The 14,570-nt window shown below is 38.1% G+C and overlaps 2 protein-coding genes across 2 annotated transcripts; one reads left to right on the top strand and one right to left on the bottom strand.

Moving 5' to 3' along the window:
* The first annotated feature begins 5,505 nt into the window (after positions 1-5,505).
* On the top strand, positions 5,506-5,919 carry LOC140858737 (magnesium transporter MRS2-3-like). Its single transcript, XM_073260043.1, has one exon. It carries the CDS (start codon positions 5,506-5,508, stop codon positions 5,917-5,919), a length of 414 nt encoding a protein of 137 aa, XP_073116144.1.
* A 4,054-nt stretch (positions 5,920-9,973) lies between these two features.
* On the bottom strand, positions 9,974-10,807 carry LOC105047082 (uncharacterized). The gene has a single exon (XM_010925876.3). The coding sequence runs from the start codon at positions 10,668-10,670 to the stop codon at positions 10,239-10,241; it is 432 nt and encodes a 143-aa protein (XP_010924178.1). The 5' UTR covers positions 10,671-10,807; the 3' UTR covers positions 9,974-10,238.
* Between the last annotated feature and the right edge of the window lie 3,763 nt (positions 10,808-14,570).

Raw genomic sequence — 14,570 nt, 5'->3', positions numbered from 1 at the left:
GGCGTCACGTTCCATCAGCTCAGAGAGAGATTTTCTACACCCACTTACAGGTAAAATAAAATATATTATGAATATTTAATTTACATAGTATTCTTTTAATATTTATTATTGACAGAATATATTTGATATCACTGATTTTGAGGAGGATCGTATGAGGCGAGCCACCGATATTCAATTATCGTTGCATTTCAAGGACTATCACCATCACATGCATCAGTATTGGTATCGGGTAGTGTAGGATCATGGGGAGGAGGTAGCTTGTTGTTTCAAGTGAGTCCTCATCTATGGTGAGGTGAGGGTGAGGTCCATCGAAGAACCTCACTCTGGAGCATTGAAAATGCGAGCACCCGGGACAGCATCTTCAGATCGAGATACCGACTGGCTACACCAGCCCATTAGGAGATGGTGTGACCCATGACAGACTGAGCTGGGCATCATATGCCACAGTTATGCCCCCGTGACGCTCTTTGATTGGCGTCACGTTCCATCGGCTCAGAGAGAGATTTTCTACACCCACTTACAGATAAAATAAAATATATTATAAATATTTAATTTACATAGTATTCTTCTAATATTTATTATTGACATGATATATTTGATATCACTGATTTTAAGGAGGATCGTATGAGGCGGGCCATCGATATTCAGTTATCGTTGCATTTCAAGGACTATCGACATCACATGCATCAGTATTGGTATCGGGTGGTGTAGGATCATGGGGAGGAGGTAGCGTGGCAGCAGCCCTATGACAGCATCACCATAAATGATTGGACTACTATATGCCGGCAGTACGAGGATCTGGCATATCAGATTATACATCTAAACTTTTTTTTATAGTTTAATGACTTAATTATTTATTCTTAAATTAAATTTTTTATCTACTAATTTTATTGATAATTTTACAGAGACAATGTGCCCAAAATATGGCGAACCGAACGAGACAGATCGTGCCGTATTGTGGGGCTTCGAGATCGTTTGCTCGTCACATGGAGCACATGGTAGGTAATTTTTAATTTTTAATTAGCATATAATTTTCTAGTTATTTAAAACTTTTTTTAATTAATTCTCAAATTACAAAGAGATGCTGAGAGTGGCGAGCTTCCTGATAGGATCGATATCTACCGGTGGACCCACTAGCGACGGTCGGAGGAGTGGACGACGGGGAGCCAGGAGCTCTTTATAAGTTTTTCAATTATTTTTCATTCACAATCTGATTTTTATTATAAAATTAAAATAACTATAATTTTAATTTTCAGGATCGTATGATAGAAATTAGATTACAGCCTACTCTTGAGGGCTCGACTGCACCCACAGATGATGAGATCTGTGATCGGGTGCTCGGTACGAGATCCTGTTATGTTAAGAGTCTAGGGTATGGGATCACTGCTCCCTCATCATCACGCACCTCTAGGGTGGCCATCCATTCTGCGTACGAGGCTCGACTGACGGAGGTGCAGAGACAGGCTGTCGAGGATCGACAGCAGGCTATCGAGGATCGACAGCAAGCTCAAGAGTTGGCTGCACGTGTCGATGACTATCAGCGCTTTCAGATTCAGATGATGGAGTGGATGGTACAGATGGAGCAGACGATACAGCTGATGAGACAGCAGTAGGCCGATCCGAGCTTCGTTGAGTGCTCTCCATCCTCCCCAGCTTGTTCTCCAGATGCTGATATTTGATGATTTACTAATGTACTTTTTTTTATTTCAAATATCTTATAATTTTAATTTAATATAATAAAATAATAAAATTTATTTATTAGTTTATTATGTAAATTTTTATTTTTATTTTTTTAATTTATAAAAAATATTATATATATAAATTTAAAATATATATTCATAATTTTTTTTTAAAAAAATATTACTAAATTATAGCGATGAAATTATTTTCGATAAAATATTCATCGCTAAAAATATTTTACTAACATAATTTAATTTATCAATAAATATATAATTAACAATGATAAAAATATTCATCGTAATTAATTTTATCTATGATGAATTTTTTTCATTGCTAATATTATTTAATTTTTTTTAATAATTTTTTTATTAAATTAATAGTGATGAATTATTTTCATTGCAAAAATAGTTTTTTGCGATAAAAATTTTCGTCGCTAAAATTTTAGCAAATAATAACGGCGAAAATTTTTCATCGTAAATACCTTTTTTTAGATTAAATTTTTTCATCAATTTTTTTTAATGAAGAAAAATATTCGTCTCAAACATCTTTTATTAGCCATGAATTTTTTTCATCATAAAATATTATCAACGACGGAATTATTTATGATGAAATATTAGCGATCAAAATTTTATCGCTAATATTATTAGCGATGAAAATCAATTATTAGTGATGAAAATTTTTCGTCGCTAATAACCTGTGTTTTGTTATGGTGCGATATCATTACTCCAAATTTTGCGACAAACTTCTTATACTAGAAGATTTTCTTTGCAGCATCTGAGACAGTGACATATTCAGCTTCCATCGTTGAGTCTGCAATAATAGGTTGTTTGAAACTCTTCTAGCTAATGGCTTCTCTATTACATATGAACATATTTTTTGATGTAGACTTTCTATCATTAGGATCAGATATAAAGTTTGAATCAGTGTATCCTTTAACCCACAATTCCAACCCTTCTTCATAGATCAAGAATAAATCTTTAGTTCTTCTTAAGTACTTAAGGATATTTTTCACAGCTATCTAGTGTTCCTCTTTTGGATTCGACTGATATCTACTCGTGACACTCAAAGCAAGGACAATATCAGATCGAGTACAAAGTAAGATATACATGAGGCTCTCTATGGTCGAAGCATAAGGGATCCTGCTCATGCGCTCTATCTCTTTAGTTGTGTTTGGATACATCTTCTTGGAGAGAGTTATGTCATACCTAAGAGATAGAAGTCTTCTTTTAAAGTTCTCCATACTGAACCTCTTCAGCATTTTCTCTATGTAAATTTTCTGTAACAGACCAAGTATTCTTTTAGATCTATCTCTATAGATCTTTACTCTTAGAATATAAGATACTTTCCTCAAGTCTTTCATGGAGAATTTCTTAGATAATCATCTTTTGATCGAAGTCAGCATAGAAATATCATTTCCAATAAAGAGGATATCATCCACCTACAGTATGAGAAATGTGACAGCATTCCTACTGACCTTCTTGTATATATAAGATTCCTCTACATTTCTAGATAAATCAAATAATTTGATCGTATTATTGAAATGAGTGTTCCAGCTCCGAAAAGCTTGCTTTAATCCATAAATAGATTTTTGCAGCTTGCAGATCTTGTGATCTCCATTACTAAAAGTAAAACCCAAAGGCTGCTGTATATAGATATCTTCCTCAAGATATCTATTTAGGAATGCAATTTTCACATCTATCTATCATATCTCATAATCATAGAAAGCTGCAATAGCAAGTAATGTGCAGATAGGTCTCTATCTTATTATTTACATCTATTTTTCTTTCATAGATCTATTTACACCCAATGGATACTATACCCTTTGGCAGATCCACTAAGGTTCATACTTGGTTCGATTCGAATGCATTGAATCAATTTCTGACTTCATAGCACTCAACCACTTCTCGAAATCGATGTCTAACATTGCCTTATCATAGATTTTAGGATCATCTCCATGACCCTAGCTTATCTCCTACAAGGAACATTTTCTCTACATTCTCAGAAAGCATACCTAAGTACCTTTCAGAAAGATAGGAGATCCTACTTGATCTATGAAGTGGAGGTGAAACTACTGGCTCATTATTAATAGGTTCATCCAATTTCTTAACTCGTTGCTTTTTAGAAACTTTCTCTTTGAGCTTAATCAACCATCCATTGCCACCATCCGAAATAAATTATTTTTTTAGGAACGTGGCGTGTCGACTCATAATCATATTACGATCTTTTGGAAAGTAGAAGTAGTATCCTAACGACTCCATAGGATATTCTATAAAATAAGCTTTCATGGACCTAGCCTCTAACTTTCTGCCATTTATCTTTTGATACAGGCTGGACATTTTCAAATCTTAAGATGATCAAGATTCGATTTCTTACCATTCGATACCTCATACGGTGTGGTAGGAATGAATTTTGAGGAAACCCTAGTTAGTAGGTAAATCACGATTAGTAGGGCATGTTTTCAAAGATTTAAAGGTAAGTCAATGAAACTCATCCTAGACTTGATCATATCCAATAGGATCCTGTTCCTCCTCTTTGATACCCCATTAGGTTGAGGCATACCAGGAGGAGTCTATTGTGAGACTATACCGTTGTCCTTAAGATAATTCAAAAATTTTTTACTAAAGTATTCTCCTTGTCGATCTGATCAAAAAATCTTAAGAGATTTTTTTATTTATTTTTCTATTTTATTTCTAAATTTTTTGAATTTTTCAAAGATCTCAGACTTGTATCTCATAAGAAATACATATCCATACCATGAAAGATCACCGCACTGCTTCAATGCTGGGATCATCCTCGCCGACCGTCCACCTTCAAATTAGTCAGATGGTCCAACCATCTATAAATCGACCGACATTGGTCAAAGCCCCTTGGGATCATCCTCATCGGCCTCAAAACTGGAAGGAAGCTCCAAGTAAGAAAGGAGACCACAACTTTCAGAAAAGGAAGATAAGAAATCTCTCGATTTTTGAATCACTCTTGTTCCTATATCTATATTCAAATTTTAAATTTGAATTTTGGGCAGAATTCATATGGGGAAGGAGATCACAGGGGATCAACATTCAGATTAAAAAACTATGGGGGGCAAAGAGAAGAAAGAAAAAAAGAGAAGAAAAGAAGTGAAGAGGAAGGAAAAGAGACCGATGGTCACTGGCCTTCCCCACGTGCACGCATGCCTACGTCGGTGCCAGGGTCGGGCCAGCTTTGCCGCTCCCCGCGACCTCTCCTGACATCAAAGCAAGGACCGATGGCCCCCCACCTTCTGCATGCTTCTGTCGGTGCCTAGCCCCATCGGGTTGGCGGTCGTGGGTCGGGGGTGGTCGTGGGCCTCCCTGGCCCACACCGAGGCCAGATTGGTGACCCCGGTGGTCTCTGACTCCCTGGGGCGCATGCTTCTACTAGTGGCGAGTCCTTTCGATGCCGCCTGTGTGCCCGTCCAACCGCATGAAGGTCGAATCGGTGGGCCTGCACCCCTCTGATCGATGACATCTCTGCATGTGCTCTCCGACCGACGCATCCTCGACATGCATCCTTCGACTGACTCTGCCTCCATGCACCCCCTGCTGGATGACACCTCCCGCACACTTGCGCGCCCCTCCGACGGCGTCGAGGCTGGATCGACAATTGCTGCAAGTGGCTCCATATCCCTTGCACATCCATACACTCCTCCAATAGCGTCGAGGTTAGATCGGCGGCACCAAACACAGCCTCCAAGGTTTTTATCCTCCATGCCTCTCTGACTTCGAGGCTGATACGATTTGAAAGAAGATACCATAAGTGAAGGAACTCCCCAGACCGATGCCCTCAAACCATAGAACCCGATCAGCGATGACATCCCCAGGGGAGATGTCGGAGGAAAGCCCCCGCAACCAACCAACGGCCACCACACTACAGCATTCAATCGGCAGGCGGAAGGGCACACCGAACCGACCGTGGCTGGTGGTATCAGACTCTGGGCAGGTGTGCTTCGAGGTGGGGAAGCACTCGATCATGCGACGGACGAGCATTCTGGCCCAAGATCTGAGGCTCTTGGATCTCCCGCTATCCTATCCTTCGATGATTTTGGGGAGGGGGAGGGCTATCATGCTCAATCTGGAGCGCATCAAGGCCATCATCACAGCTACCGAGATGTTCATCCTGAACTCCAAGGATCCTATGGTCGCCCCTTCTGTCCACAATCTCCAGTCCCGGCCCTCAAATTCTTCTGGCGCTCCTCCTCAAATTTTAAGTTATTTCTCTTGAATATTTAATCATTAAATGCTAGTTGTTGTGGGTTGCTCCCCCGCACGTGCGCATCGAGCCCCACTAGTTCGACGGCCCCGACCCTTTCTCACACACGTGCACATCCCTCCTTCGATTGATGGCTCCTCGACACTCACTTCTCCCTTGACCGACACCGCCTCCACGTGCTTCTCCCTCGATCGCCGCCATCCTCCGTGTGCATGCACGCTTCTGCTGGCATCGAGGCTAGATTGGTGACCAATGAGGGATTCTATGACTCCCATTGGCCCACGCACCCCTCTGATGGTGCAGAGATCAAGCCAAGCTGAATAACAAGGAGTCAAGCAAAACTCACAAGCTCTCAAACAAAAACTCATGGTAAAAGACTCTTATGTTTTCATCACTATTCTCCCCCTTTTTTTTTCTTCTCGCAGGAGTCGAGGAGGGAAATCAAATCCGAGCTGAAGGAAAAGCCAAGTTCAAGTTGAGGAGAAATCAAATCCGAGCTGAGGAGAAATCAAGACCAAATTGAGAAAAAAAGAGACCGACCAAAAAGAGATCGACTAAAAGGCTGAGGAAGCCGACCTGATGAGGCCAACCAATAGGAGACCAACTAGAAGGAGGCCGACCAGAAGGCTGAGGAAGCCAACCTAACGAGGCCAACCAATAGGAGGCCGACCAAAAAGAGGCCAACACTAAAAGGCTGAGGAAGCTGACATGACGAGGCCGACCAATAGCAAGCCAACCAGAAGGAGACTGACCAATAGGAGGCTAACCAGAAGGAAGCCGACCAGAATGAGGTTGACCAAAATGACTCTAAAAAGCTGAGGAAGCAGATCTGACGAGGCCGACCAAAAGGAGGCCAACCAGAATGAGTCCAACCCCAAAAGGCCAACCAAGCAAGTCTTCACGAAGGAAGAAGACCCCTACGCATACCATCAGTAATGTTTTCTAAAAATATTTTTCCATAAGAAACTTTTATTTCAAACCTACGGGTCTTGTCTGTTCATCGATCCATAGGAAAAATGAGGAAGGTTGATGGCCTAGACAGAGAGAGACCGATTGGCCCTTTTATGCCCGAGCGCCAAAATGGGAAGAGACTAGTTGGTCCTTTTGTGCCTCAAACAAGAAAGGCCTTTTCAACGACTTTGGTCGAAGGAGCCTCTGATCAGTTTTAAAAAATCAACAGCCTTTAATCGATCAGTCGAAGAAGCTTTTGATCGACTTTAAAAGTCAACGATTTTGGATCGATCTATCGAAGGAGCCTCTAATCGGCTTTAAAAAATCAATGACCTTTGACTGGCCCATTTAATGAGCCTCTGATCAGCTTTAAAAAAATCAACGACCTATGATCGACCTATCGAAGGAGCCGCTGATCGACTTTAAAAAATTAGCGGTATTTGATCGGCCTGTCGAAAGAGCCTTTAATTGGCTTTAAAAAATCAACGATTTTTGACTGGCCTGTTGAAGGAGTCTCTGATCGATTTTAAAAAATCAATGGTCTCTGATGGCCCATCGAAGGAGCCTCTTATCAATTTTAAAAAATCAACGGCCTTTGATCGGCCTATCGAAGGAGCCTCTGATCGGTTTTAAAAAATCAATGACCTTTAATCAACTCATCGAAAAAGTCTTTGATCGATTTTAAAAATCGACAGTCTTCGATCGGACCGTAGGAGCCTCAGATTGACCTTAAAAATTAGCTCCCAATGAGCCTTATTAGCACCCAACTGTGCCTTGGATTTACTCTGGGTTGCCTAAACAGGATGCATGCCATGATTTGCCAACCACGTATCTGGTGCATGTAATAACTTTTCTCGAAATAGAGAAGAAAGAGGAAGAAAAAAATTTTTGGCACGTCTTCAGCACACCTGGAGTACTCCCTTCATCCAACTCAATTTTGACTCGAACTTGAAAGTAGGGGGGCTAGTATTGGTGGTATTTTTATACTGACCGAAGACAGAGAATAGAAGATTTTCAGGCCGCTCTTCTCACCATGCATATGCTTTGAGAATTATCGTGGATCATTTGGACCTGATAGAGGCATTAATTGCCTCCCTTTCTCATTCCATCCTACCATGGACATCACATCATGATAAAAAAGAGGAAGACATGGAGGACAGAGAAAAAGTGATGAAGAGAGAGGGAGAGAATGCACCCACATATTTATCCTCGATCTTAGCCTCTGATCCCACACATTCGTCCTTAGCTTCGGCCTCTGAGCCCCATGGTGGCCTTTGCCCCTGCATCGGTTGCCAACCAACTCTCAGCCGATCAATCCTCGGCCACATCCCAGCATCAGCCTCCACTCTTAGCTCTAGCCATTGAACCCCCAGCAAGCCTCTTTATGGCCCGTCATATGATCCTATTAATAAATGAGAGTAATCATGAGTAAAGTAAGCCTCTCCCACACTCTCAGCTCATGCTTATCAGTCCGTGCCATCAATAGATGGGCCTCCCCACATGCCATGAGGTGATATTGTAGGCATGATTCTCGAGGACATTTATTGGGAGTCAAAAATCTCTGACAATCCTGTGCTCTCTCACGACTAGCAACCAGATAGTAGGCGGACAGTCTATTCTGATAGCCTACAGGCTCAGGCCTAACAACTTCTAATCTCTATCTATAAAGAGAAGCCAAAAGAGAAACCTCAAGATACACAATCTTCTCTCTCCTAAAACACTCGCTCCTCCCTCTGTTGAGTAGAAAACTGACTTGAGCATCAAAAGATCTCCATCGGAGCCACCTCCAGTCAGAGATTTTTTTTGTAGGTTTTACTGCTGCCATCATGCCGCCATCAACCTATCGTCACTATCCGACTTCAGCCTTTCGATCTTGAGATGAATTTTTGCATCAACAATTGAAAAGAAAAGATCAAGCCATTCTATAATTAGGAGAAAACGATCAATTTTTGCAGGAATAGAATTCTCCCTTCTATTCTCCAAGTAAAACTCCTACCCTTACGGGAGAGGTCAATAAGATCAAAAGTACGAATGACATTCAAGAATCTAAAAGTGACAACTCTTGATTGGGGGTTACCATTGCGCTCATGAAGACGGCAAGCAGCATTGAGATCCCCCGGCAAGCAAAGATTCCGAGAAAGCAGAATGAAAATCACGAATTTCAATCCAAAAGAAGGCTTTGAGATTTAGATCAGTGGGCCCATAAACCACAAGGAAGCACCAATGTTTATTAAGCATTCGGTCAAGCCATGAGGAGGTAATAGAGAGGGTAAGCAGAGAGGGTAAGAACAGCTTGTCTAATGGGAATGTCTCACAGAGCTCCAACCAAGCATAATTCCTCCGGCGGAACCCGAAGCATCGAGAGAGACCCAAGAATCAATCAATCCTTCCGAGATAGAGCGGAGGATACTGGGAGAGGTACTATCTAATTTAGTTTCCTTGACACCTACCAAAAAAATATCCAGAAAAGCATAGCAAATCTTGACCACTCTTCTTTTAACGTGATCGCCAAGACCCCTCACATTCCAAATTAAGATAGGCATATTGGAGACAAGAAACCCTCAAGGTAAAAGGAGAAAAAAGAGAAAGGTAAAAGAAATCGAACCACAAACCTAAGAGCAAGTAGCCTTGGCTTTCTCTTCTTTCATGTTAAGTAGAATCTAATACATTTTAGTAGCAACACCATCATCAAAGACAATTCTATAGTTTCTACTCTTGCAGCTAACCAGGGTTTCCAGAGATAGTTGATGAAGAGGTAGAGGGTCACTGTTTACTGTCGGATCAGCCACAAAACTAGGGGGAGGTTCAGAATCAGAGATTTCAAGGGCAATATTTTTCCTTCTACCAGACATAAGATGGGCGGCGGCCTGCCCGATAGCCAAGTGAACTTTAGGCCTTTGAGATCTCTTGAAAGTTTCCGGGAACGTAGCCAAAGTTGAAAGTATGTTTCTAGCTTATTTTCTAACCATGAAAAAGCTTTACCAATTTTTTTTAATACTAAAACACCGTTACGCGTATTCCATTTTGGTGTGATGGAACGAATCAGCGTTGTTGCCAAACTCAGCTTCTATCTAAGCCACCGACGGTAGGGAAATTCTAAGAGGAGAAGAAAAACTTCAAAAAGTGTGCATTACCAAAAGGAAACTTTATACATTTATCCCTACACAGCAGGGGACCTCATCACCTTAAGATGGTCCGCCTCTAGCTTTGCACCCAGCCTTATTCGGGCTTAATTAATTACCAAATCACTAAGGGGACAAAAACAAGAAAAAGGTGGAAAAAAAAAAACAGAAATATAAAAGAAAATATAATAAGAAACACAACTAAGGAACTTGAGAGATCTCCAGCTGCTTCTTCTTCTTCCTCTTCTTCTTCTTCTTCTAACTTGAAATGGCAGTCAGCTCCCCAGAAGCCACCAAGGACTTGTAGATCTCAAGTATAAGCCTCTGCTCGAAGTAGCTGCCCGCCTGGAGTCGGACCGGCCGGCTCTTGGGGATCCGCTTGTCCCAGAGCGCCTCCGGTCCATTGGGCAGCGCCAAGGCCGACCCCTTCCCGGCCAAACCCAGCATGGCGTCCACATACGCGTCCCTGAGCCGGACCAGCAGCCGGACCGGCGACGGGATCTTAATCCGGATCCTGAAGATGGGCCGGATCCGCCAGAACCGGCGGTTCCCTCCTCGACCGGACCCAAATCTCGTCACCTTCACAGCCTTCTTCCCGGTGCCCGTGCCATCCACCCTCTGGTACTTCCTCCTGCGCCAGTACAGCCTTATGCCCCTGTAAAACCTAATGGGAAATGCTTCCGTTTCCATCTCTCTCTCTCTCTCTCTCTCTCTCTCTCTCTCTAAGGTGGTTTGGTGGATGAGGAGGAAAGGGATGGGAAGATGGGATGCTGAGGTTGAGGTTTGAGGTGGGGTGAAGGAATTAAGGATTTTTATCCGTTTTCGAGAGTGGAATATATATAGAGAGAGAATTTAACATATAGGAGTAGGCGTGTGTTTGTACTTTGAGGAGGAGGGAAGGTGATAATGGAAACCTGTTGGTCCGGAAAAACGGTTTGACTTCTGGCTCAACCTTTTTGCGTGTCTGTTTTGTATTGTTTCTGCGATCGTTTCCTCTTTGAACGTCTAGAAACGGCTGGAAAAATTCTATGCCGCTATTGTCTTTGATGTCAGCAAGAACGTCCGTTTGAGAAAAATATTCTATGATAAATTAATGTCGATAGCTACTACTAAGTACTAACCGAATATGTATGCACAGATAGGATTGTAGCGGATCCGGTGAGACTCGTAACACATCAGATCTAAAGGAGGTGAGAGCATATCCATCATAGAGAAGAAAAGTAGAAAGAGAGATAGACAGTTAGATTGGAGCGTCGAAAGATTGTTGTGGATCATCGAACGGCTGCGGTGGAGAGGGAGTTAGGGTGCAAAGGAGCTGAGCATGAAAAGGTGTAATGGATAGTTTCTACTTCAAAATGAAATAAAAGTGAGATTCAATTTTTTTAGAAATAGAAAAGTTTTTTTGGGGGAAAAAAAGAAAGATGGTTATTAAATTTACTTTCTATTTCTATTTTTTTTAAAAATAGAAAATAAAAATCATAGGATCTTAGTTGTTATTTAGATATTTCAAAGATCCGAAACAATCCAACCTTTATGATTCATTGCAGGTCTTATACGTTCAAATATATACTTAATTGTAGTTGGTATTGTACCGAATCATCCAATGACTTGATTGTTCTTGGAGTGATAAAAAATATTTTACTTTCATGGACAGATAGTATCTAGTTAAATTTTAGAGGTATGCCAGGCAGCTGAAGCTATATGATATATGGTGGAATGAGAGTCAAATCATTCTGCAGTCATTAATAAATTTTTAAAAAAATTCAATCAATATCTTTTCTCTCTCTCTTTTTTTTTTTAGATGCATTAGTTAATTATTTTTTTTTTTTTTTTTTCAGGTACAAAGTGAAGTTTAGAAAGCATAATGCAAGGAAAGTCAATAGTGCCTTGGAAACAGAATACCGGCTACATCACTCTTGGAAATCCTATCAAGATTAAGTGGAATGGCCTCATCTTGGTAGAAAAGAAATGCCCCATTGCAGCGCCTGATTTGCTACGCAGTCCGCAGCTTGATTGCTACCTCTGTAGATATGAATGGCTAGAAAAGTATTAAAAAAAGACTTCTTCTGTCTCGTAGCATTATCGTCACGTTGCATTCACTCCATAGGTTCCAAGAATTGCCGCCTAGTCTTCCATGTCCAAAAGTACAGTGTTGACAAATGCTGCCTAGTGTTCACAAATGCTGGTCATGAGGACTAACATTAATGCTGGAGAGTTGCTGGATTTTTATTTTGTTTCCGAAAGAATCATAGATGATGGAGACTTTTCATTATAACTAGTTTCTCTGAAAATCATACTTTTCTTCTAATAAATCTTTCAAAATCTTTTTTTTTTCTAACTTGCAGCCTACAAATAATAAATAACTGTGGCTGCCGTTTTTGTTTTCTTTAACTGTTTATCCGTTGCCACCAAAAGAAAACTGTACGTTTTCTCATCCCAAAAAAAAAAAAATAATGAGAAATAAGCTTTCCCTCCCATAGCTTTTTTTAGGGGAAAACAGATGATTTTGAACAATATACTTATCACTTTTAGCTTATTTTTTGAAAAAATTTGGATAGTTAATACTAATTTTTGTTTTTAGAGTTGAGTTCAAATTTCAATGTTAAAGATAGGGAAAAAGTCAGAGAGAGTAAATTAGCAAGCAAATTTTGATCATGCAAACTTTTGATAGTTGACCTATGAGATAACATGCGATCAGCTAATAAATATTTAAAAAAAATATCATGTACATATGCAGGAAGATGAAGAAACGATTCTTTCATTCTTTGATCATTCTAAAGTTAATAGTTCATTGTAATATTATTGTTATCAATTTATAACTAATGATACTGTCTCTTTCTAAAAAGTATAATAATAATAATAATAATAATAATAATAATAAAAGAGACTCAACTTATTCTTACTACAATTAATATTTATGCTTATACCATCTGAAAAATTCTATTGTATACCTTTTGTTGCCATTATTTATATTATTACTAGGAGACTAGCTATATTAATAATATGTACTCATTAGCTCAGGTCCTTCAATTTTTTATTTTTTATTTGAAATATTGTGTTCACTATTATAATTTACAATATGTCTTTAATATTATGATTTATCTTTACTGAAAACTAATAATCACTACAACAAAATAAGGTATTAGTGACAAAAAAAAATCATCACTAATAATTAATTTTCATCGCTAATGATTATTGGCGATGAAATTATCATCGTTAATATTTAATTGTAAATAATAATATCGTTGATAATTTTTTACGATGGAAAAAAATTTTCGTCGCTAATAATCGATATTACCGATAAAAAATTTTCAATATTAAAATTTCTTTTTTGAAAGCTATTTACGATAAAAAAATTTAATCATAAAAAAGATAATTTATGATAAAATATTACATCGCTAATAAAAAATAATTATTTGGGATGAATCATATTCATCGCTATTAATTTAATTAAAAATTTTTATAAAAATCAAAAAAATATTAGCGACATAAATTTTTCATCGTAAATATGTCAATTTTTGATGTAAATTTTTTTCACTAATAAATTATTAATTATTTATAATAAAAATATTTTCATCATTATTAATTTAATTAAAAATTTTTATAAAAATTAAATTTAAAAAAAATATTAGTGACGTAAATTTTTCATCACAAATATGATAATTTTCAATGTACATTTTCATCGTTAATAAATATCAATTATTAACGATAAAAATATTTTCATCACTATTAATTTAATTAAAATTTTTTATAAAAATTAAATTTAAAAAATATTAATGACGTAAATTTTACATCACAAATATGATAATTTTTTATGCATATTTTTGTTGCTAATAAATTATCAATTATTTATGATGAAAATATTTTTATCGTTATTAATTTAATTATAAAAATTAAATTTAAAAAATATTAGCAACGTATATTTTATGTAGCAAATATTATAATTTTTGACATAAATTTTTATCGCTAATAAATTTTTAATCATTTACGATAAAAATATTTTCATCACTATTAATTTAATATAAAATTTTGATATTTTTAAATTTATTAAAAAATTTATTTACAATCAATTTTTAATCGCTAATATATTTTTTGATGACTAAAATTTCATCAAAAATAATTCCATCACTAATAATTTACACATATCTTTTTTAAAAATAATTTATGAATATATATATTTAATTTATATTTATAATATTTTTTATAATTAAAATTATAATATTAAAATAAAAAATTCACACAATAAATCTATAAATAAATTTGATCATTTTATTATATTAAATTAAAATTATAAAAGATCTAAAATAAAAATAAAAAGCTACATAAATAAACCATCAAGTATCGGCATCTACAGAAGGGAAATGGGCTGGAAAAGGAGAGTGCTCGGAAGAGCTCAGACTGGCCTATCGCTGCCCCATCAGCTACATCATCTGCTCCATCTGTGCTATTTCCTCCATCATCTGAATCTGGAGCTGCTGGTACTCGTCGACATGTACAGTCAACTCATCAGCTCACTGCTCAGCTTGCCTTTACACCTCCGCCAGTCGAGCATCATAGGCAGCATGGATGTCAGCCCTAGATGAGCGTGAG

The sequence above is a fragment of the Elaeis guineensis genome, chromosome 6 (genome assembly GCF_000442705.2).
Source record: "Elaeis guineensis isolate ETL-2024a chromosome 6, EG11, whole genome shotgun sequence".
Taxonomy (NCBI): domain Eukaryota; kingdom Viridiplantae; phylum Streptophyta; class Magnoliopsida; order Arecales; family Arecaceae; genus Elaeis; species Elaeis guineensis.
Note: the sequence above shows the minus strand (reverse complement) of the source record. Positions and strands in the feature narration are given on the sequence as shown.

Excerpts from the sequence above, each read along its gene's own strand:
- LOC105047082 (XM_010925876.3), bottom strand. The coding sequence starts at position 10,670 with ATGGAAACGGAAGCATTTCCCATTAGGTTTTACAGGGGCATAAGGCTG.
- LOC140858737 (XM_073260043.1), top strand. The coding sequence starts at position 5,506 with ATGACATCCCCAGGGGAGATGTCGGAGGAAAGCCCCCGCAACCAACCA.